The sequence below is a fragment of the Vulpes lagopus genome, chromosome 2, assembly GCF_018345385.1.
Source record: "Vulpes lagopus strain Blue_001 chromosome 2, ASM1834538v1, whole genome shotgun sequence".
NCBI classification, from domain to species: Eukaryota; Metazoa; Chordata; class Mammalia; order Carnivora; family Canidae; genus Vulpes; species Vulpes lagopus.
The window spans coordinates 72,080,235-72,100,345 of record NC_054825.1 but is presented as its reverse complement, the minus strand read 5'-3'; the positions used below and the strand labels follow the sequence as shown (position 1 = coordinate 72,100,345).

The window sequence follows — 20,111 nt, the reverse complement described above, 5'->3', positions numbered from 1 at the left end:
ACACAGCTATGAATTTGAAGGTTCTAGGCCACACAGTATTTTGTGCTTTTCTACTATTTCTACCAATTACAGTTATATCTATAATTTCAGCAAGTTCCTTTGCTCTATGTTAGTATTAAATTCTTTTAGATAATAATAAATGTCCCATGACAATATCAAATCTTCTAGAACTTAACAAGATCATTTAATGTGTTATCCACCCCCACTTAATTTTGATTCAGATAAAATGTTTAAATATGAGTAATATCAGATTATATCATTAAACTGAAAATAAAAGGGTAAATAGAAAATAGCAATATATTCAGGGTTTTACATCACTGGGTTAAAGTCAGAAAAAATGTTTTTTATCCTTGTGATAAAAAGTAGGAACCCAATTAGTAAAACAGATCTCAAAAATGACAACAGGGCTAGAAAAAGTTATTCTATGAAACTGAAGTTAATGAAATCACGTAACAAATAGTATTATTTTTAATCCATCCTGCAGCGATTTGAAGGCAGCTTCCTTAACGTGATTAAAGCATATTTACCAAAACCAACATGGGTAGAAACAACTCAAAGGTATTCATGTTCAGTGGTTTAAAAAAAGGGAGACAAATTTTCACCATAAGAGACTTACAAATACTTTCTAAAGCAGAATATTTCAGGTAATTCACTCTCTCATCCTTATTTACCATGAAAAGGAATTCCCACAGTCCAATTAGCCTAAGCAATTAATACTTCTACTACTACTAGCTAGTGATAAAATTTCCAAGAGAAAATACTAAGCATTGTTTATACTGAGCTTACACCTGACTACTCAGTTAATCGTTACAGAATTTAATGAGGCTCAGAAAGATAACAATAAATTATAAACTGTCTGGTACATCATGCAAAACAGCTTACCTTGTAGTTTTTTCAATACAGCCACCTCCATTTTCAGAACTTGTTTTGGTTGTTGAGCTGATTCTACCTTCAGTGCAACATTTTCCCTGGTAAGCATGTCCAAGGCATCGTAAATTTCTCCAAAGCCCCCACCCCCAATCTTCCTCAACTGCACAGGAAATAAGAACACACACATATATAATTACTAGAACATTCTAATGGGAAACCAATTCATTTCTTATATTAAGAAAACTATATGTAATTTTACTATCCCTATTTGAGGATAAAAGATTTCAATATTGTTAATTACACATATGCCAAGAGGAAAATAAATGCCTAGAAAGAGCATCAAAATCTTTTCCCACAGTTTTGTCTACAAAATGTAATGAAATTATTTCAGCCACAAACAATTTTAAAATTTAGTCTACACCCGGCATCAAAAATGTCACAAAAAAAGCACAGTATCTGAATGTTTCACTTCCCACAAATGCCCAAGAACGAGATACGTTATTTTAACTCTAAAAGCAATCATTTGAAGACTTTTTAAACCATAAAATCTTTTCACCAACTGAAATCTTATCTGGAACCCAGCTGAGATGTGTATGTGGGGAGGTTGGAGGTGGGAGTGGGGCAACCAGAACCCAATTGTCTCACTACCATTTACCCTCCTCTTTGAGGCATCATGCCAGCTCCACAGAAAAGACAGAAAGCTCCTGTTCTAAGCTATCCCAGAGTTTGCTATATAACTATATACTCAATAATATGCTCAAATGCTAACCTCTAATCAAATAAAACACTTTCAACCAACACTTAACAGCCTTCCTGATAAAATGTGTCAGCTTAACTGGGGAATACCAGGATCTTTGTCTTAGTATTATAAGCAAGTTCTCAAGTGTTAATGACAACAGAACCTAGAACTATGAGCACCAAGGTGCTCATACTTATTGAAGTATATCTTCAAGTTAGACACAGCATGGAATTAGCCTTCTTCCATTTCCTGAAGGTCTTCTCTTTTCCATGTTATCAAACACCTAGGATATGATACGATGCAGGAAGTCATCACTGGAGGTACAGGGTCCTAAAACCTCACCACCACAGAGGATTCATTTGAAGTTCTACTTCTTTCAACATTGGGTCTGTACTGATTACTGCCTCCAAGCTGATTTCTCTATCTTCTGAATTTCTATAGGAGTTATTTGCTTCATCATTTAATTCATCATTTTCCTAGGCTAACCACCTCAGATATCACTTGTATTACCACATTCTACTGGGTTTTTTTTAACTTTCCACTATCAATGTCCTAGCCCCCTACAGTGAAACTAAGTTTCTTCAGAGAGCCAATCCTTTCTATTTTTTTGTTTACACTCTAGCAGGTGGCTAAGTGGTAACTACATAATTATTGCTAAATAACTATTCAATGCTTTGTATATAAGAACCACAATCCTTTATTCCAGTTGGGTGATGGGAAGAGATACCATGAAGAACTCCAGTATTAGCTCAGGATTAAAAATAAAGCTCCAGAACTTCATTTATTTTTTTGTCGGGCCCTGATTTTTCTTGATTCTTAACATTTGTCCATTAAACAAAATCTAGCGTAACTTTAAAAACTCGTTAACAGTACAAAAGGGATATCTAATTATGGACTGTGGTGAAATGTTTTACCTTACAAAAAAAACCTTATCAAATGACAGAACCAAAAATCTACATCAAAGTAATAATTTTCCTCCTTGGTCTATTCCTGTCATTTCATCAATAGTGGAACATTAATATTTTGTATTGAGCTTGACAAAGCACTAAGATATCATAAATGTTTAAGATGCAAAGAGCTAGAGACAGTTTAGTATGATGGGGGTGTGCAGATTAGGGAAAGAATAGAGGCAAGACCTGTGGCAGACTTTCTTTCCCAAAGATGATCACAACAATATCATTCATCCCTTTTGCTCTTCCTCAGTGTAACCTTACCACTCACCCGTCAAGACCCAGAGTCCATTCCCCACCAGCTTAAATCTGGGTAGATCTTGCAACTGCTTTGTCCAACAGAACATGGCACAGTAATACTGCACCAGCCTTGAGAAGTCCTTTACCAGCCTTGTAGCTTCTGTTTTCTGTCTCTCAAAATCCAGCTAACATGTAAAAAGTGTGACCATCCTGAGAAGCCACGGACCTGTAGAAAGGGTCCTAGTAAATAAGCTACAGGGATGAAGCAAGGTGGGTAAGGAAATGAAGGACCTCCAAGTCAACAAACAAGCCATTTGTGAGTGGATCCTCTAACCCACACAATCCTGCAAGTGCCACATGGTTAAGAGACAAGCCACCCAGGCAAACTTTTCTCAGATTCCTAATCCACAAAATCATAAGCAAATTAAAAATTGTTTTAAGCCTCTAGGTTTTGAGGTAATTTGTTCATAATGGTAGATAAGCAAAACACCATCTGTAACAATGAGCATGTGATTTCTTACTAAAATTCCACTATGTCTCCCAAATTTGGAGGACATGTTCCATATATATATATATATATTCGTTCGAATTATCAGGACACAGCAATTATGCCAGGCGTAGCTTCATTTGTCACCTTTTGAGATGTCTACTGAAAACAGCCAAACTTTATCACAGCACTTAATACAAAGCATTCACCAAAGCAACACTCATTCCTGACTTACATAAAAGATTACTAATTGCTGGAATTTCTCTGTACTAATCCAATATGACAACATGGTTCTTTTCTTATATTTACCAAGTAAATTTTCAAAGAACTACTGATTTGCCTACTTGGTAAAATCCTGTATCCCAGACACAACATTTGTATTCTAAAGGAAGAATCTTCTTTTTTCAATCTGTAATAGATTACGGAAACCACAAAATAACTTTGCTAAACCTTCTAATGGAATAAAACTTTGACTAATAAAAGAATGGGTAGCAATAAAATATATATTTACATCTAAGACAAACATTGTTCCTTTAAGAGCAGGAAAGACGGAAGATTCCAAATCTAGGCAAGTCTTCAGAAGACTACTAGGATCATGTTGAAAAGACTCAAGAGACAACGTGAAGGGTGTTCCCTAGTCAAATGAAACAATCTGGGGATCAATAAGGATAATAACTACAACTGAATGAAAGACATGAAATATGTTTAAATCCATGAATTCTTAATTGTATATATTTTAAAATATCATTGGTCACTTTCAGAAAATGCTAGGGAGCCAATTCATTATTCTGAAAACTGGTAAATAAGAAAAAGAATTAAGTATTTATTCTGTTTTCCTAATCAAAATGATCTCAGGGTAATCAAACAGCTGATGACAGGAAATTTTTCTTTGTAGATGTACTTCAACTAAAAAGATGAAGGAATAACAGAATGTCACAATCTGCAATTAATAGACCAAGAAAATGATGATTAATAGTGCTAAAATGTTAATGGGCAACAAGACACACAACGTCTTAATGGGCAATAAGACATTATGTGCCTCCTACTGACAGTTCATTCATTATTTATGAAAATAATGCCATCTCAATAAACAAACCTGAACTCAGATCTAATCAAGCCTCAATAAATAGTAATTTACATAAAATACATGAAACAAAGAAACACATTAATACCATATACAAGAATTCAGAAAAATCCAAACTATGGTAAGTAAACTGTACAGGCAAATGACCTACTTTTTTCAATTAAAAAAAATTGTAAAGAAAAAAAGAAAGATGAAAGAAATCTAGAAATTAAAAGAAACTTATGTAATGTCAACCAACTGCAATACCCAGGCTTTATTTGGATTTGATTCAAATCATTAAAAATAATTTACAACAGGAGAAATGTGAAAGTTGAAAGGATACTTAATGATATTTAAAATCTTTTTCTTTTTTAGGTGCAATAATATTATGATTACATTTTTAAAAGAATTTTTATCCTTTAGAGATATATAACTGAAGTACATACAGAAGATGTGATTTGCTTCAAATATTCTGGGAGGGAGGTTAAAGAGATAAAATAAGTTGCCTATAAAATAACTATTTAAGCTGGACATGAGTATAAAAGGTTCATTAAATCAGTCTCCCTATTTTATGTATGCTTACAATTTTCCTTAATAAAAAGTTCAAAATTTTAAAACAGAGAAGCTCATTGTACTTTGTTTTTAATTTGTCTTTCCCTAAGTACAGTTTTATCTACCTTACTCAATACTAGTTATTAGAGGTTAGAAAAATTTACTACTACATAAATCAAGAATTATGGTATAAACAGAATTTAATCACAGGAAAATAAATGAAAACATGCTTTAGGCATGTAAGTAATGTATGTATTATTTTCTATGGAAATGCTAGTTTTATCAAGATTCCAAAAATTACCCCGATATGTTCTCTGTCTCTCTCTAAGATGTGTACCTACCACTTTCCATCTTTCTTTGACCAGGATTCCAACACTGAGAATATCCGGCTGCTCTCCTCCTCCACTCATTGCAATTCACTGATGTAATAAAACGGCTACACAGGCATCCAGCTCCCAAGGATGGTTTCCATTTAACCTAAAGCAAAAAACAAAAAAACAAAAAACAAAAAACAAAAAAACCAGCAGCAGTATATCAGGGCTAAATAAGCAATACAAACATACTAGGACCAGGTAGCACTACTAATTCTATACATTAATTAGGTTGTTTTGTTGGGAAGGGGGTAAAAACCCCACAAAACTCACTTTCACTCACTTTTCTGTTTAGTACATATTAAAAATTCAAAAAGTACTTATCTTTCCATTACAGATGCCCGTGAAGTAAACATTACAAAGACATTATGTTACAACACAGATATAATTTCAATCACTGTGATTGCTAGACCATAGAGCAAGCATGCTGTCAATGGCAACTGATCAAGACAGACCACTGTCCTAACTACAACATACTGCTTAAGAAAAAGACATGGTACCTAATTTATTTACAACAGCTTACAGTTTAATAGGTTGTAACTTAGAGCTTAACATCATTTAGAGCTAATAAAATTTTAATGTAACTTAATGTACATAACGCAAAGTGCATAGAAAATAAACATAAGACATAGAAAAGGGCAGCTGATCAATTCCAATACAATGATATTTTAATAAAAATAAGATAGTAATATGAACAGCATATCTATAAAAAATGAAAATACAGCAGAAAAATCTGGCCTAAAGGAGATGAAAACTGTAACTTTATGTTACAGAACTGAAAGAAACTTTTTAAAAATTTTTAAAAGAACATAAATTGTAATTAGAAAAGCCCTTAAAAGAGAAAGCTAGACAACAGGAAAACAAAAAAAGGAATCTGAGCTGACTCAGAAAAGGATCAGAAATGAAAACTCAACTAGAAGAGAGAGACATGAGAGAAGACACCATACAAATTAGGGAGAAAAAAAGAAAATAAAAATAAATTTTAAGAAATTTAAAAGTGATTAAATAAAAGGCAAAGTAAATACAAAATAGATATTATAAGAGGCCCTATGCTATGAAATAGAACAAAGACTAGCCACTATAATTCAAAAAATTTGTGGAAATTTTTTTAAAAGGCTAAATCTGCATATTAAAATAGTATACCACATACTTGGAAAAACAACTCAGAAGATCAACATCAACACACAGTCTCATAAATCTACTAGGTTTTAAGGGGAAAAAAATTTCATTGGCATCTGTGCAGATAGTCCAAATTACTTACAAGGGAAAGAAAAAAGACAGTGGCACTGACCAACAACAGACACTGGCACAAACTTTTTACACCAGCAGACAATGAAATTATATATTTAAATACCCCGGGAAATAAAATGTAAGCTAAGGATGTTCTACACAGTCAAATCGATTTTCATGGCTAAAGGAAACAAATGGTTATGAAACACAACTCTAACACTGTTCCCAGGAAATGCCCCCAGGAATCAACTACATAACAGGTATCAGACAATCAAGAAATTATGATAGAAGATCTGGCATGAGGATCGGCCTGAAAAGGCCTAAAAGCAATAATAACCCAGTAGCAATGAATACCCTTCCCTTTAGATTGTGGACTTTAAACATCATCTCCCATTAAAAGAAATTAGGAAAAAAATAAAAATAAAAATAAAAGAAATTAGGGCTCCTTGGAGAAATGGCTTATTCCTGGTCTGACACAGGAAATTGTACACAAAGAATTTGGGACATCTTGTCAAATCAGAAAGCAAAACGTTAACAATACTACTACAGGCAACTCAAAAGGAAGCCAGAGACAGGTAAAAGGATTCTCATTTGACAAATTTCTCATTTGAGCATACACAAGAATGGTGACTGCAGCGATTGGAAAATATCAAAAATATAAACACCTATGAGTTCATAATGACATTCAAAAAAAAAGAAAATTCCTTTTTAGTCAACCTTTGGAGATTGGTAAGGTAGAGCTCATTATTTTGAACACTGATAAAGAAACAAAGAATCATGGATTTATCACACCTTTCTCGTAGGAACAGTATTCTGGGGAAATCAAGGAGATGATTTTTTTCCTCAGAGAATAATCATAGCTATTAAATGTTAGAAGAATTGATAGAATTAGAAAATCACTATTTGAGGCACCTGGGTGGCTCAGTGGTTGAGCATCTGCCTTCAGCTCAGGGTGTGATCCTGGAGTCCCAGGATCGAGTCCTGCATCACGGTCCCCACAAGGAGCCTGCTTCTTCCTCTGCCTATGTCTCTGCCTCTCTCTGTGTGTCACTCATGAATAAATAAATAAAATCTTAAAAAAAAAAAAAAAAGGAAGGAACGAAGGAACGAAGAAACAAAGGAAAATCACTATTTCCCAGGGCGCCTAGGTGGCTCAGCTGGTTAAGTGACCAAGTCTTGATTTCAGTTCAGGTCACGATCTCAGGGTCGTGTGTGAGATCTAGCCCCAAGATGGTCTCCATGCAGGGCATGCAGCCTGCTTGAGATTCTCTCTCTCCCTCTGTTCCACCCTATCTGCCCCTTAAAAAAAAAAAGAAAAGAAAGAAAGAAAAGAAATCTTGCCTGTGAAGCAGAGATTATAACTGGGTAGCTTGAAGAGGACACACTGTATTTTACTGAGTGAAAAATACTCTCTTTGAACAGAGAATTGCTATTTGAAATGCTGCTTTGAATATTATTAGGCACATACATATAAGGTGGTATATACATACAATGGAATATTATTTAGCCTTTAAAAAGGAAATCCTGACATGCTACAACATGAATGACCTTGAGAACATTATGCTGAGTGAAATAAGCTGTTCACTAAAGGGCAAATACTCCATGAGTCTACTTATATGAAGTATTTAGAGTAGTCAAGATGATGGAAACAAAAAGGAGAATGGCGGTTACTAGGGGCAAGAAGGAAGGGAAAAGCGGGGAGCTGATGTTCAATGGGAACAGAATTTCAGTTTTGCAAGATGAAAGAGTTCTGGATATCTCTTTTACAACAATGTGAATATACTTACCACTAGTGATCTGCACACTTAAAAATGATTAAGATGGCAAACATTATATTATGTGTTCTTCACCACAGGAAAGAAGGAAGGAGAAAAAGGGGAAGGGAAAGGGGGGAAAGGGGGTAGGGGAAAGGAAAGGGAAGGGAAGGGAAGGGAAGGGAAGGGAAGGGAAGGGAAGGGAAGGGAAGGGAAGGGAAGGGAAGGATAGTATGGGTCCATGGTGGGGAAACTAACATTCAGCATGATAATATACATCTAAACTCTAAAACAGCAATTACACTCCAAGGAATCTATATCATGACGAAAAATGTACAATGGCTTTTTCACAAGGTTTTTCACTATAACACTACTTACAATCACAAGACTAGGAAAAAAAAAACTACAGTCTATTAGTAGATTAGGTGAATATAAAATGGCTCATCTATGTAATGGAGTACTAGTTCAGGAATAAGAGATACTGTTACAGTGATTTTCAGATACACTTTTTTTTTAATAATTAGAATTTATTTATTTATTAAGATTTTATCTATTTATTCATGAAAGACAGAGAGAGGCAGAGAGGGAGGCAGAGAGGCTCCCTGCAGGAAGCCTGATGTGAGACTCCATCCCAGGACCCCAGAATCACAACCTGAGCTGAAGGGGACACCCAACCACTGAGCCACCCAGGCATCCCTTCAGGGCATACTGTTAAGTGAAAAAGAGCAAGATGTATTAAAGTGTTTACAACATGCTAACTTTTGTGTAAAAGAAAGGTCAATGTTAAATTAACTTATTTCCTTTTATTAAAAAAAAAAAAGCCAAAACTTGATGAAAATTATTCTCTATAGTAGAGATCAGTGTGTTTTGTTGGTAAAGGGCCAGATAGTAAATATTTCAGGTTTTTCAAGCCAAATAATCTTTGTCATAGCTACTCAACTCTGCCGTTACAACACAAAAGAAGCTATAGATGATATGTAAACATGAGTATGGCGGTGACAAAACATTATTTACAAAAAGAGGTAGGTAGCCAAATCTGGCCTGCAAGCTGTTGTTTGCCAACCTTTTCTCAAAAGAAAGGAGAAAATAGGACAGAAGGGATAAGACTTCTGTGAATCTGTTTTGTAATATAGTTTTGCTTTTTAACAAAATCACCGGGGCACCTGGGTGGCTCAGTCTGTTAAGTGCCTAACTAACTCTTATTTTGTCTCAGATTATAATCTCAGGGCCGTGAGATCAAGCCCCACATTGGGCTCTGTGCTGAGCATGGAGCCTGCTTTAAGATTCTCTCTAACCTTTTCCTTCTGCCCCTCTCCCTGCCACCACCACCCTCCCTTGACACCATACTCATGCATACACTCTCTCTTATAGATAAATAAATAAATAAATAAATAAATAAATAAATAAATAAATAAATAATATTTTAAAAACAAATAAAGATAAAATCATTGTTTTACATGAGAAAAAAATAATTCTTATATTCTCAATTCAAGAAAAGACCATTCCAACAGTAATCATCAGAGCCAGCTTTAAACTCATCCCAGTCTATCAATAATAGCTACAAATGAGTGACCACACTTCAGAAAGTCAACCCATCAGTAGTAACAGTGACACTCCATAATCACATCTGTATAACAAAGTTCAATCACTTCCTAAACACTCTCACTTTACCAACCCCTGAACTTGAAGCCACAGCTCTCCCTTGCACAGAGAGAAATAAATTTAGCATTCAGTTCAGATAGTGAGTGAGGGCCTCTTCCTTCAAGACAATTAAAAGACAAAATTAAATTTAAAAAAGACAAAAGTGCCAAATACCAAAAATGGGGTGGAGGGCAACCACTAAATATTTAAAACAAACTGAAACCAGTAACCCAATGCATACCAAGTTTGTGGCATAATCACTCAGAAAATAATACAAGTGGCTTTGAAATACAGTATTTTAATTGTACATTCCTAGTGCGACATATCTAAAGGAATAAAAGAACCACAAAGAAATGTTAAAACTGCATTTAGTAGTGGTGCACCAGGGTGACTCAATCAGTTAAGTGACTGTCTCTTGGTTTCATCGCAGGTCATGATTTTATTGATTGTGAGATTGAGATGCACATCAGACTCTACATTCAGCTCCGAGTCTGCTTAAGATTTTCTCCCTCTGTCCCTTCCCCCCTCATGCATGCACAAAAGTGCTCTCTCGCTCTCTTTCTCTCGCTCTCTTGCAAATAAATCTTTTTTAAAAAACTGCATTTAGTAGTTACATTGTTAGAAGTAATATCAATTGTTATTTTTAAACTATTATAGGTATACTACAGGACACAGCAAATAAGTGATTACATTAAGCCACCAGGTATCAACATTTTCAGCATCAAGAAATATAAATATAAAAGTCAAAGATGTAAAATTTCTGAAATCTTACAATGAAGAAAATATGAGAAAAAAAAGTCATGACCTTTATTTAAATGTGTACTTCACAACTAACCATTGGGAAGTCCTAGAAGCAATGCAGGGCTTAGCACTAGCATTAAGCATCCCTCAATATCCAGGTTGAGGTTACCAAATACCATTTCCCTCAAAAAGGGGGGGGAGGGGTAGTGAAAGCTCCTTGGACAAATGACTAGATCTAAAACTAGGGCAGGATATATAAAAGATATACCTAGAAGCTGGTATGAAAAGTTGGGTTGACTTAGAACTTAATAATAGATGGATGAGACTAGTAATACTTAGAGTCACTGCTCAATATTATCATCTCTAAAAGAGCTGACATTAAACAGCATACCACCTACTTTGAAAACTGAATCAAGGTTCAGACCTACTCCCCAGGTCTCAAACTGGCTACTCAGTGGTACACATTTGGGACAGATATGAATATAATTTCAAAGGTTTTGAAAACTGAACTAATATTAAAACCAAAATACATGGAAGGTAGTCAGAACTTGCAACCTGAAGATAACTGCATAGCTAAAAATTTAAAATATCAACATTCTTCACAGAATTTTTTAAAAACTTAAGTATCATAATTTTTTAAATGTTGATGATTCGATCCAAAATTATCAAACATAAAAAGAACCAGGAAAATCCCAAATTACATGTGAAAGGAAAATCAACAGATGCAAATAATAAGATGACACAGATTTAGGACCCACCAGACACTTTAAAATAGTTATAATAAAATGCTCCAAGAAGTGAAGGTGAACATCCTAGAAATGAATAGAAAGATACATGAAGTCTCAGTAAAGAAAGAGAAGACATAAACAAATGGAAATTTTAGAAGTAAAAACACAGTAAGAAAAATTCTAAACGTTACTAGATGGAGTCAATAGAAGAATGGATGTGTCAGAGGAAAGCATCAGTAAACTTGAAAACAGAAAATATTTTTATAAATGAACACAGACCCCAAGGATGAGTGAGACAATACCAAAAATTCTAACATTCATGTCATCAGAGTTATATTAGGAAAGGAAAAGTTATATGACAGAAAACATTTTTTTAAAGATTTTATTTATTTATTCATGAGAGACAGAGAGGCAGAGACACAGGCAGAGAGAGAAGCAGGTTCCTCACAGGGAGGCCAATGCGGGACTCGATCCCCAGACTGAAATCACATCTGAGCCAAAGGCAGACGCTCAACCACTGAGCCACCCAGGTGTCCCAGAAAAAATATTTTTAAAGTAATGACTAAAATTCAAATTTTGTGAAAGACATACAACTGACTGAAGAATTTTAATTAACAGAATAATCACACACACACACACACACACACACACACAAATCCACTTCCAAACACATCAAAACCAAACTGTTGAAAATTAACACAAAGAAAAACCCTTAAAAACAGCCAGGAAAAAAATGACATTAATTATAGGGAAACAATTCAAAGACAGTGAATTTCCATTTTTTTTAAATTTTTATTTTAATTCCAGTTAGTTAACGTACAGTGTTATGTTAATTTCAAGTGTACAATACAGTGATTTGACAATACCACACATCACCAGTGCTCATCACAAGTGTACTCCTTAATTCCCATCATCTATCTTTCACCCAACCCTCCAACTACCTCCCCTGTGATATGGATCAGTTCGTCCTCTATAGTTAAGTTTGTTTCTTGGTTTTTCTCTTTCTCTCTCTCATTTTGTTTCCTTTGCTCATTTATTTTGTTTCTTAAATTCCACCCATGAACGGAATCACATATTTGCCTTTCTCTGGCTAATTTCACTTAGCATTATACCTTCTAGTTCCATCCATGTTGTTTCAAATGGCAAGATTTCGTTCATTTTTATGGCTGAGCAATATTCCATTGTGTATATGCACATAAACAGATACTATATCTTCTTTATCCATTCATCAATCGATGGACATTTAGGCTGCTTCCACATAGTGGATGGTAGCCAGCAAGAAATAGGAAAACATTTTTAAGTACTAAAAGTAACACATTGTCAACCCAGAATTCTGTATCCAGGAAAATATCCAATAGGGATAAAGATATTTTCAAATTAAAGTGAAATTAAGATTATGTGTTATTAGCAGAGCTACTGCGAGAAAATTACCAAATAAATTTCTCCTGAGAAAAGGGAAATTATAACGAAGGAAACCTGGAATAAAAGGAATGAGGGAAGAACATAAATGTAAATATGATAAACTAACCCCCTCTTGAATTCTTTAAAATATGCTTGACAGTTAAGAGCAAAACCTATAACACTTGTGTGAATTTTCAATATATATAGATATAACTCATAAGACTATTACAAGAAAAGGTGGAATACAGAGACCTATATAATGGTGATTATGTTTCTGCATTCCACCTGGAAGGGCAATAAAAAATTCTAGTAGGTTCTGAAAAATTAAATAGACATACTGTAAACCATAGAGCAACCAGGGGGGAAACAACTGTACAAAAAGATAATCAAAAGCAAAAAAGAAGAAACTTCAAATATAAATGGCCTAAACACACCATTTCAAAGACAGAGATTATTCAGATGAACATAATTATCTAAGAAACTCACTTCATATATATAGGTTCAAAAGAAAAGGAATGCCCACTCCTGCTCCAGGTCTCCTTACTCTCTAGACAATAATTTAATCCTCAACAAGTGTTGGTAAGGATGTGGAGAAAAAGGAACCCTTTTGCACTGTTGGTGCGAATGCAAACTGGTACAGCCAAAAAAGTATGGAGGTTTCTCATAAAGTTAAGAAATAAAACTACCCTATGATCCAACAATTACACTACTGGGTATTTATCCCCAAAATACAAAAACACTGATTGATGCACCCTGATGTTTGCTGCAAATAGCCAAATTATAGAAGCATCCCAAGTGGCCATCAGTTGAAAAAAAAATAAAGAAGAGGTGGTATAAGTACATACAATGGAATATTATTCAGCCATTAAAAATATGAAATCTTGCCACTTGGAACAACATAGAAGGAACTAGAAAGTATAATGCTAAGCAAAATAAGACAGTCAGAGAAAGACAAATACCGTATGATTTCTCTCATATGTGGAATTTAAGAAACAAAACAAATAAGGGAACAGAGAGAGAGAGAAAGAGAAAGAGAGGCAAACCAAGAAACAAACTTAACTACAGAGAACAAACTGATGTTTACCAGAGGGGAGATGGGTGGAGATTAAAGAATACATGTTATGGGGCATCTGGATAGTTCAGTCAGTTAAGCGTCTCACTCTTGATTTTGGCTCAGGTCGTGGTCTCAGGGTTGTGGGATCCAGCTCTGTGTCAGGCTTCTGCACTCGATGCAAAGTCTATTTGTCCTTCTTTTCTGCTCCTACCCTGTTTGCACTCTCTCATAAATATTTTTAAAAACAGTACTGGGGGGATCCCTGGGTGGCGCAGCGGTTTAGCGCCTGCCTTTGGCCCAGGGCGCGATCCTGGAGACACGGGATCAAATCCCACATCAGGCTCCCGGTGCGTGGAGCCTGCTTCTCCCTCTGCCTGTGTCTCTGCCTCTCTCTCTCTCTCTCTGTGACTATCATAAATAAATAAAAATTAAAAAAAAAACAGTACTTACAAAAAAAAACAACAACAACAAACAGTACTTACTATGATGAGCACTGAGTAATGTAGGGAACTGTTTAGTAAAACAGTCTGTACAAAAGAGACTAATGTAATACTGTAAGTTAACTAAACTGGAATTAAAAATTAAAACTTGATTTCAAAAATAGATTAATCCTGACACATCTACATATATCAGGAAAACACTGGTGACATTTTTGTGGCCCAACAGAATAGATTAACTTAGAGCTATTTCACTTCAAAGCAGATGGAGTGTGACTTCACATGAAGGCAGCATTAAGTACTACAGAAAAATACATAATTAACTTTAAACTCATCAAAATATAATTACTAGTTTCCAGAATTTCCAGTACAGGACCTCCTAAAGAGAGAGCCATTGTTCAGTTACAATTTAGTGTGCATGACAAAGTGTAATTCAAAAGAAGTTGCCTGGGGATCCCTGGGTGGCGCAGCGGTTTGGCGCCTGCCTTTGGCCCAGGGCGCGATCCCGGAGATCCGGGATCGAATCCCACGTTGGGCTCCCGGTGCATGGAGCCTGCTTCTCCCTCTGCCTGTGTCTCTGCCTCTCTCTCTCTCTCTGTGTGACTATCATAAATAAATTTAAAAAAAAATTAAAAAAAAAAAGATAGTTTAAAAAAAAAAAAAAGAAGTTGCCTGTTTGATATTTAATTCTGCATTAAATCTTTAAATTTTTTCCTATGTTGCTTTTTTGTTAATACATGTTTCTTTGTATAACTTGTGATTTTCATATGTGTTGTCTTTATAAGAAATATCATTATAAATAAGCTTATTTATAAATTTTTTAAAAGAATGGGAAAATATATACCATGCAAACACTAATCAAAAGAAAGTTGAAGTACCAATAATAATATCAGACAATGTAGACTTCGGAGCAAAACAAATCCCTAGTGATGAAAGGGGACATCACATAATTAGAGAAAGGCCAATTTATGAAGTAATTATAAATATGTATACATCTTAAAAAGAGCATCAAAATATATAAAATAAAAATTAAACTGAAAGAAGAAATAGATAAATTCATTAATTATAAGGATTTTTCATCACTCCTGTCTCAACACTACTTCAGTAAAATAAAAAATATATTTGGTCTATATGTGGTCTTTAAATCTTTACGTTTATAGATTTATCCCCAATTCCTGGCAGAGGTTAGCATTACCTGAGTGACAGGAATGTCAGTTATGCTGATGGGGTGACTCCTGGCTCCTGGATTATTTCAGGATGGAGAATGGTCACTGGAAATATCAAGCATGTGATTATAGGATTGGAACTTCCAGCCCCACCTCTCAACCTCCAGTCTCCAGAGAGAAGGACTGGAGATTTGAGTTCAATTACATGGCCAATGAATTTTTTTTTAATGAAATAAGGTATTTTTTTCCAAGATTTTATTTAAATTCAAGTTAGTTAACATATAATGTAGTATTAGTTTCAGTAGAATTTAGTGATTCATCACCAGCATATACATCCTGTGCTCATCACAAGTGCCCTAAATGCCCATCATCCATTTACCCCATCCCTCCACCCACCTCCCCTCTAGCAACCCTGTTTGTTCTCTATAGTTAAGTCTCTTATGGTTTGCATACCCTGTTTTTATCTTATTTTTCCTTCTCTTAGCCTATTTATTTCCTAAATTTCACACGAGTGAAATCATATGGTATTTGTCTTTCTCTGACTTATCTTGCTTAGTTTAATACAGTCTAGTTCCATCCATGTTGTTACAAATGGCATGATTTCATTCATTTTGATGGCTGAGTAATATTCCATTGTGTACATATACCACATCTTCCTTATCCATTCATCAGTCGATGGACATTTGAGCTCTATCCATATTTTGTCTATTATTGATAGTGCTGCTCTAAATATTGGGGTGCATGTGTACCTTCAAATCAGTATTTTTGTATCCTTTGGATAAATACCTACTATAAATATAGTATAACTGCTAGGTTGCAAGACAGTTCTATTTTTAACCTTTTGAGGAACCTCCATTCTCTTTTCTAGTGGCTACACCAGTTTGCATTCCCACCAACAGTGTAAGAGGGTTCCCCTTTCTCCACATCTTTGTACATGGCCAATGATTTCATCACATGTGTCTATATAATGAAATCTTGACATTAAAAATCTGGAGCTTCCTAGTTAGTGAACATGTGTACTCAGAGAGTGGCACACTCTAACTCCACAAGGACAGAAATTCTGTGGCTGGAATCCTTATCCAATATACTCTGTTGAATATACCTATTCATCTGGCTGTTCATTTGTATCCTTTATAATAAAATGGTAATCAGAGGTATAACATTTTCATTAGTTCTGCTGAGTTCTTCTAGCAATTAAACCTATGAGAAACCCCAAATTTGCAGCTGGCCAGGCAAAGCATATGTGGCTTTGGGACACCCAGGATTTGTGCTATACTCTGAAATTGGTACAATCTTGTGGGACTGAGTCCCTTAACTTATAGGGTCTTCACTGACTCTGAGCAGTTAGTGTCAGAATTTAACTGAATTGTAGGATACCCAATTGGTGTCAGAGACCTGAATCAGAACCACCATCAATCAAATGAAATTAACATAGAACGCCCAACCTTGGGGCACCTGGGCAGCTCAGTTGGTTGAGCAGCTGACTTTCGGTTTCAGTTCTGATCATGATCTTGGGGTCCTGGGATCAAGCCCTGGTTGGGCTCTACATTTGGTAGGGAGTCTGGTGGTGGATTCTCTCTCTTTCTCTCCCCCCCCCACACTCAGCTTGCTCTCACACTCTCTCTAAAATCAATCAACCAATCTTAAAAAAAAACAAAACAAAACAAAAAAAAAACACTCAATCCAAAAAAAGCAGAATATATTCTTTTCGGGCAGTCCGGGTGGCTCAGCAGTTTAGCACCGCCTTCAGCCCAGGGCCTGATCCTGGAGACCTGGGATCCAGTCCCATGTCAGGCTCCCTGCATGGAGCCTGCTTCTCCCTCTGCCTGTGTCTCTGCCTCTCTCCCTCTCTCTCTCTGTCTCTCATGAATAAATAAATAATCTTAAAAAAAAAAAGAATATATTCTTTTCAAATGCACATGAAACATACACCGTAAGAGACCATGTCATATCTTGGGTCAAAAAAAAACCTTAACAAACTTTAACGAAATCATACATAGTATGCTCTCTGCTCATTAAGGTATTAAGTTAAATATCAGTAGCAGCAAGGTAACAGGAAACTCTACGAACACTTGGAAATATAAGAATATCAGGGCCAGTTCCTGCTTTTACACAGAACATAATAAAATAAAGGAAATCTTTCAACTTTAAGATTTGTGGGCCCTATTTCTGGGCTCTCAGGGAAGCTATACTAAAACCATTATTAGAGTCAGCAAAACTTCAAACTTGGGTTCAGTTTCTTTCCTGAGTGCACAATGCATATGTGCTTTATTTATAAATAATCTGAAAGGGAGCATTTCAAATATAAAGATAAGAGTAAAACCTCCCTGGTCCCATTAGACTGAAGTCATATAGCCCTGCTCATACTAGAAGCTTAAGATAAGGTCTATAATTTCCTGATATGTCTTTTGTCTAATAATTTACAACTCTTTATAGATATTTTAAAAGTATACAAACCTACACCAAATGTTTCTTCTTCAGAGCATTCTTTTCTTAAAAAAAAAAGATTTTATTTATTTATTCATGAGAGACATACACACAGAGAGAGAGGGAGAGACACAGGCAGAGGGAGGAGCAGGCTCCACGCAGGGAACCCGACGTGGGACTCGATCCCAGGTCTCCAGGATCACACTCCAGGCTGCAGGCAGCACCAAACTGCTGCGCGACCGGGGCTGCCCAGAGCATTCTTTTCTTTGGGAATATGGTGTATCCTAGGCAGCCATCCTAACTTAAGGTTCAATGAAACTCTTTTTTAGAGATTCTAAAAGGTGTGTTTATTTTGCATTGACATTTTCTTGGAACAAAGTCATGCCCATTCATTTATGCGTTGTCTATAGCTGCTTTCATACTACTAGGGCTGAATTAAGTGATTGCAACATAGTATGGTACTCAGACCTATCATATTTACTATTTGAACCTTCAAGAAAAAGTATAGCAATGCCTGTATTAAGTAACCCGAAGATTAAAGAGAAAGCCTCTAGAAATATTAAAATATTTTTAAAACTAACTTTTTTAAAGGTTTATTTATTTGAGAATAAGAAAGAGAGGGAGCACAAGCAGGGGGAGAGGTAGAGGAAGAGGAAAAAGCAGACTCAGGTCTCAATCCCAGGCCCGTGGGATCACCTGAGCCGAAGGCAGATACTTAACTGAGTCACCGAGGCACCCCTCATTATGAATGTTTTTAATGCTATAATCTTCCCTCTGATCACTGCTTTAGCTGCATCCTGCACATTTCTATATGTTGTATTTTAATTTTTGTTCAATTGAAAATATTTTGGAGTCCCTGGGTGGCTCAGTTGGTCAAGCCTCTATCTTCGGCTCAGGCCATAATCCCAGAGTCCTGGGATCCAGTCCCACACTGGGCTCCCTGCTCAATGGGGAGTCTGCTTCTCCCTCTCACACTTCCCCTGGTTGTGCTGTCAAATAAATGAATAAAATATTTTTTAAAAATTTTAAAAATAAAAAGCCAAAGACGATACAAGAAAATAACAAAGCAATCTTTCTCATGAACACAGATACAAAAATTCTCAACAAGGGCAGCCGGGGTGCCTCACCAGTTTAGCACCGCCTTCAGCCCAGGGCATGGTCCTGGGGACGTGGGATCGAGTCTCACATTGGGCTACCTGCATGGAGCCTGCTTCTCCCTCTGCCTGTGTCTCTGCCTCTCTCTCTCCCTCTCTCTGTCTCTCATGAATAAATAAATAAAATCTTTAAAAAAAAAGTTGTATTTATTTATTTTAGAGGGAGAAAGACTGTGTGCTTGGGGAAAGGGGGGGGTACCAGAGGGGGAGAGAGAGAAATCTCAAGCAGACTCCTCGCTGGGCAAGGAGCCAACTCAGGGCTTAATATCACAACCCTGAGATCATGACCTGAGCCAAAATGAAGAGTGTAATGCTCAGCCAACTGAACCACCCAGGTACCCTTGGAAGGGAATTTTCTTATCTGATAAAGGGCACCTTTAACAAAATTCCAGGTGAAATCTGAGCAAAGAGCCCTATATAGGCCAGCTGATTGTAAATTTATGTTGACAGGCAAAGGAACTAAAATACCCAAAACATTTTTGAATAGTAATAAAGTTGGAGGAATCAGACTGTATGATTTTAGGACTTAACTATATAAGGTTACAGTAATCAAGCCAGTGTGTTCCTGGCAAGGAATAGACATATAAAGGGAAAAATGAATTAAAAGAGAGAGTCCAGAAATAGAAAGGGAGAGAGAGAAGCCAAATCAGACTCCTGGCTGAATGCTGAACCTGAGGCAGGGCTCAATCTCTGACCCTGAGATCATGACCTGAGCTGAAACTAAGAGTCAGACACTTAACTGACTATGCCAACCTGGCCAATTAAATTTTTAACTTTTTAAACATTTAGATATAATTCATATACCATAGGGGCACCAGGGTGGCTCAGGTCATGATCCCAGGGTCGTGGGATCGAGTCCTGCATCAGGCTCCTTGAGGGGAGCCTGCTTCCCCCTCTGCCTACGTCTTTGCCTCTTTGTGTCCCTCATGAATTAATACAATCTTAAAAAAAGTTCACATACCATAAAATCCATCCTTTTAAAATACACAATTCAATGGTCTGTAGAATATTCATTCATAAGGTTGTGTAATTATCACCACTATCTGAAGAACCCCCCCCCCACCCCCCCCCCCCCCCCCCCCCCCCCCCCCCCCCCGCCCGCGAGT

At 36.2% G+C, this 20,111-nt stretch overlaps 1 protein-coding gene across 3 annotated transcripts in view; it reads right to left on the bottom strand.

Moving 5' to 3' along the window:
* Nucleotides 1-20,111, bottom strand: part of TTBK2 (tau tubulin kinase 2) — a 177,961-nt gene that overhangs the window by 133,705 nt on the left and 24,145 nt on the right. The window contains exons 2-3 of one of the 3 annotated variants that reach the window (XM_041744228.1): nt 5,243-5,378; nt 883-1,030 (exon numbers count right to left, since the gene is read on the bottom strand). The exons of 1 other annotated variant lie outside the window; for it this stretch is intronic. In XM_041744228.1, the coding sequence (XP_041600162.1) occupies nt 883-1,030; nt 5,243-5,311 (217 nt within the window). In that variant the 5' untranslated portion in view covers nt 5,312-5,378. Of the gene's footprint in view, nt 1-882; nt 1,031-5,242; nt 5,379-20,111 lie in introns of those variants that run through there. One more of the 3 variants, XM_041744229.1, reaches the window with a different exon arrangement.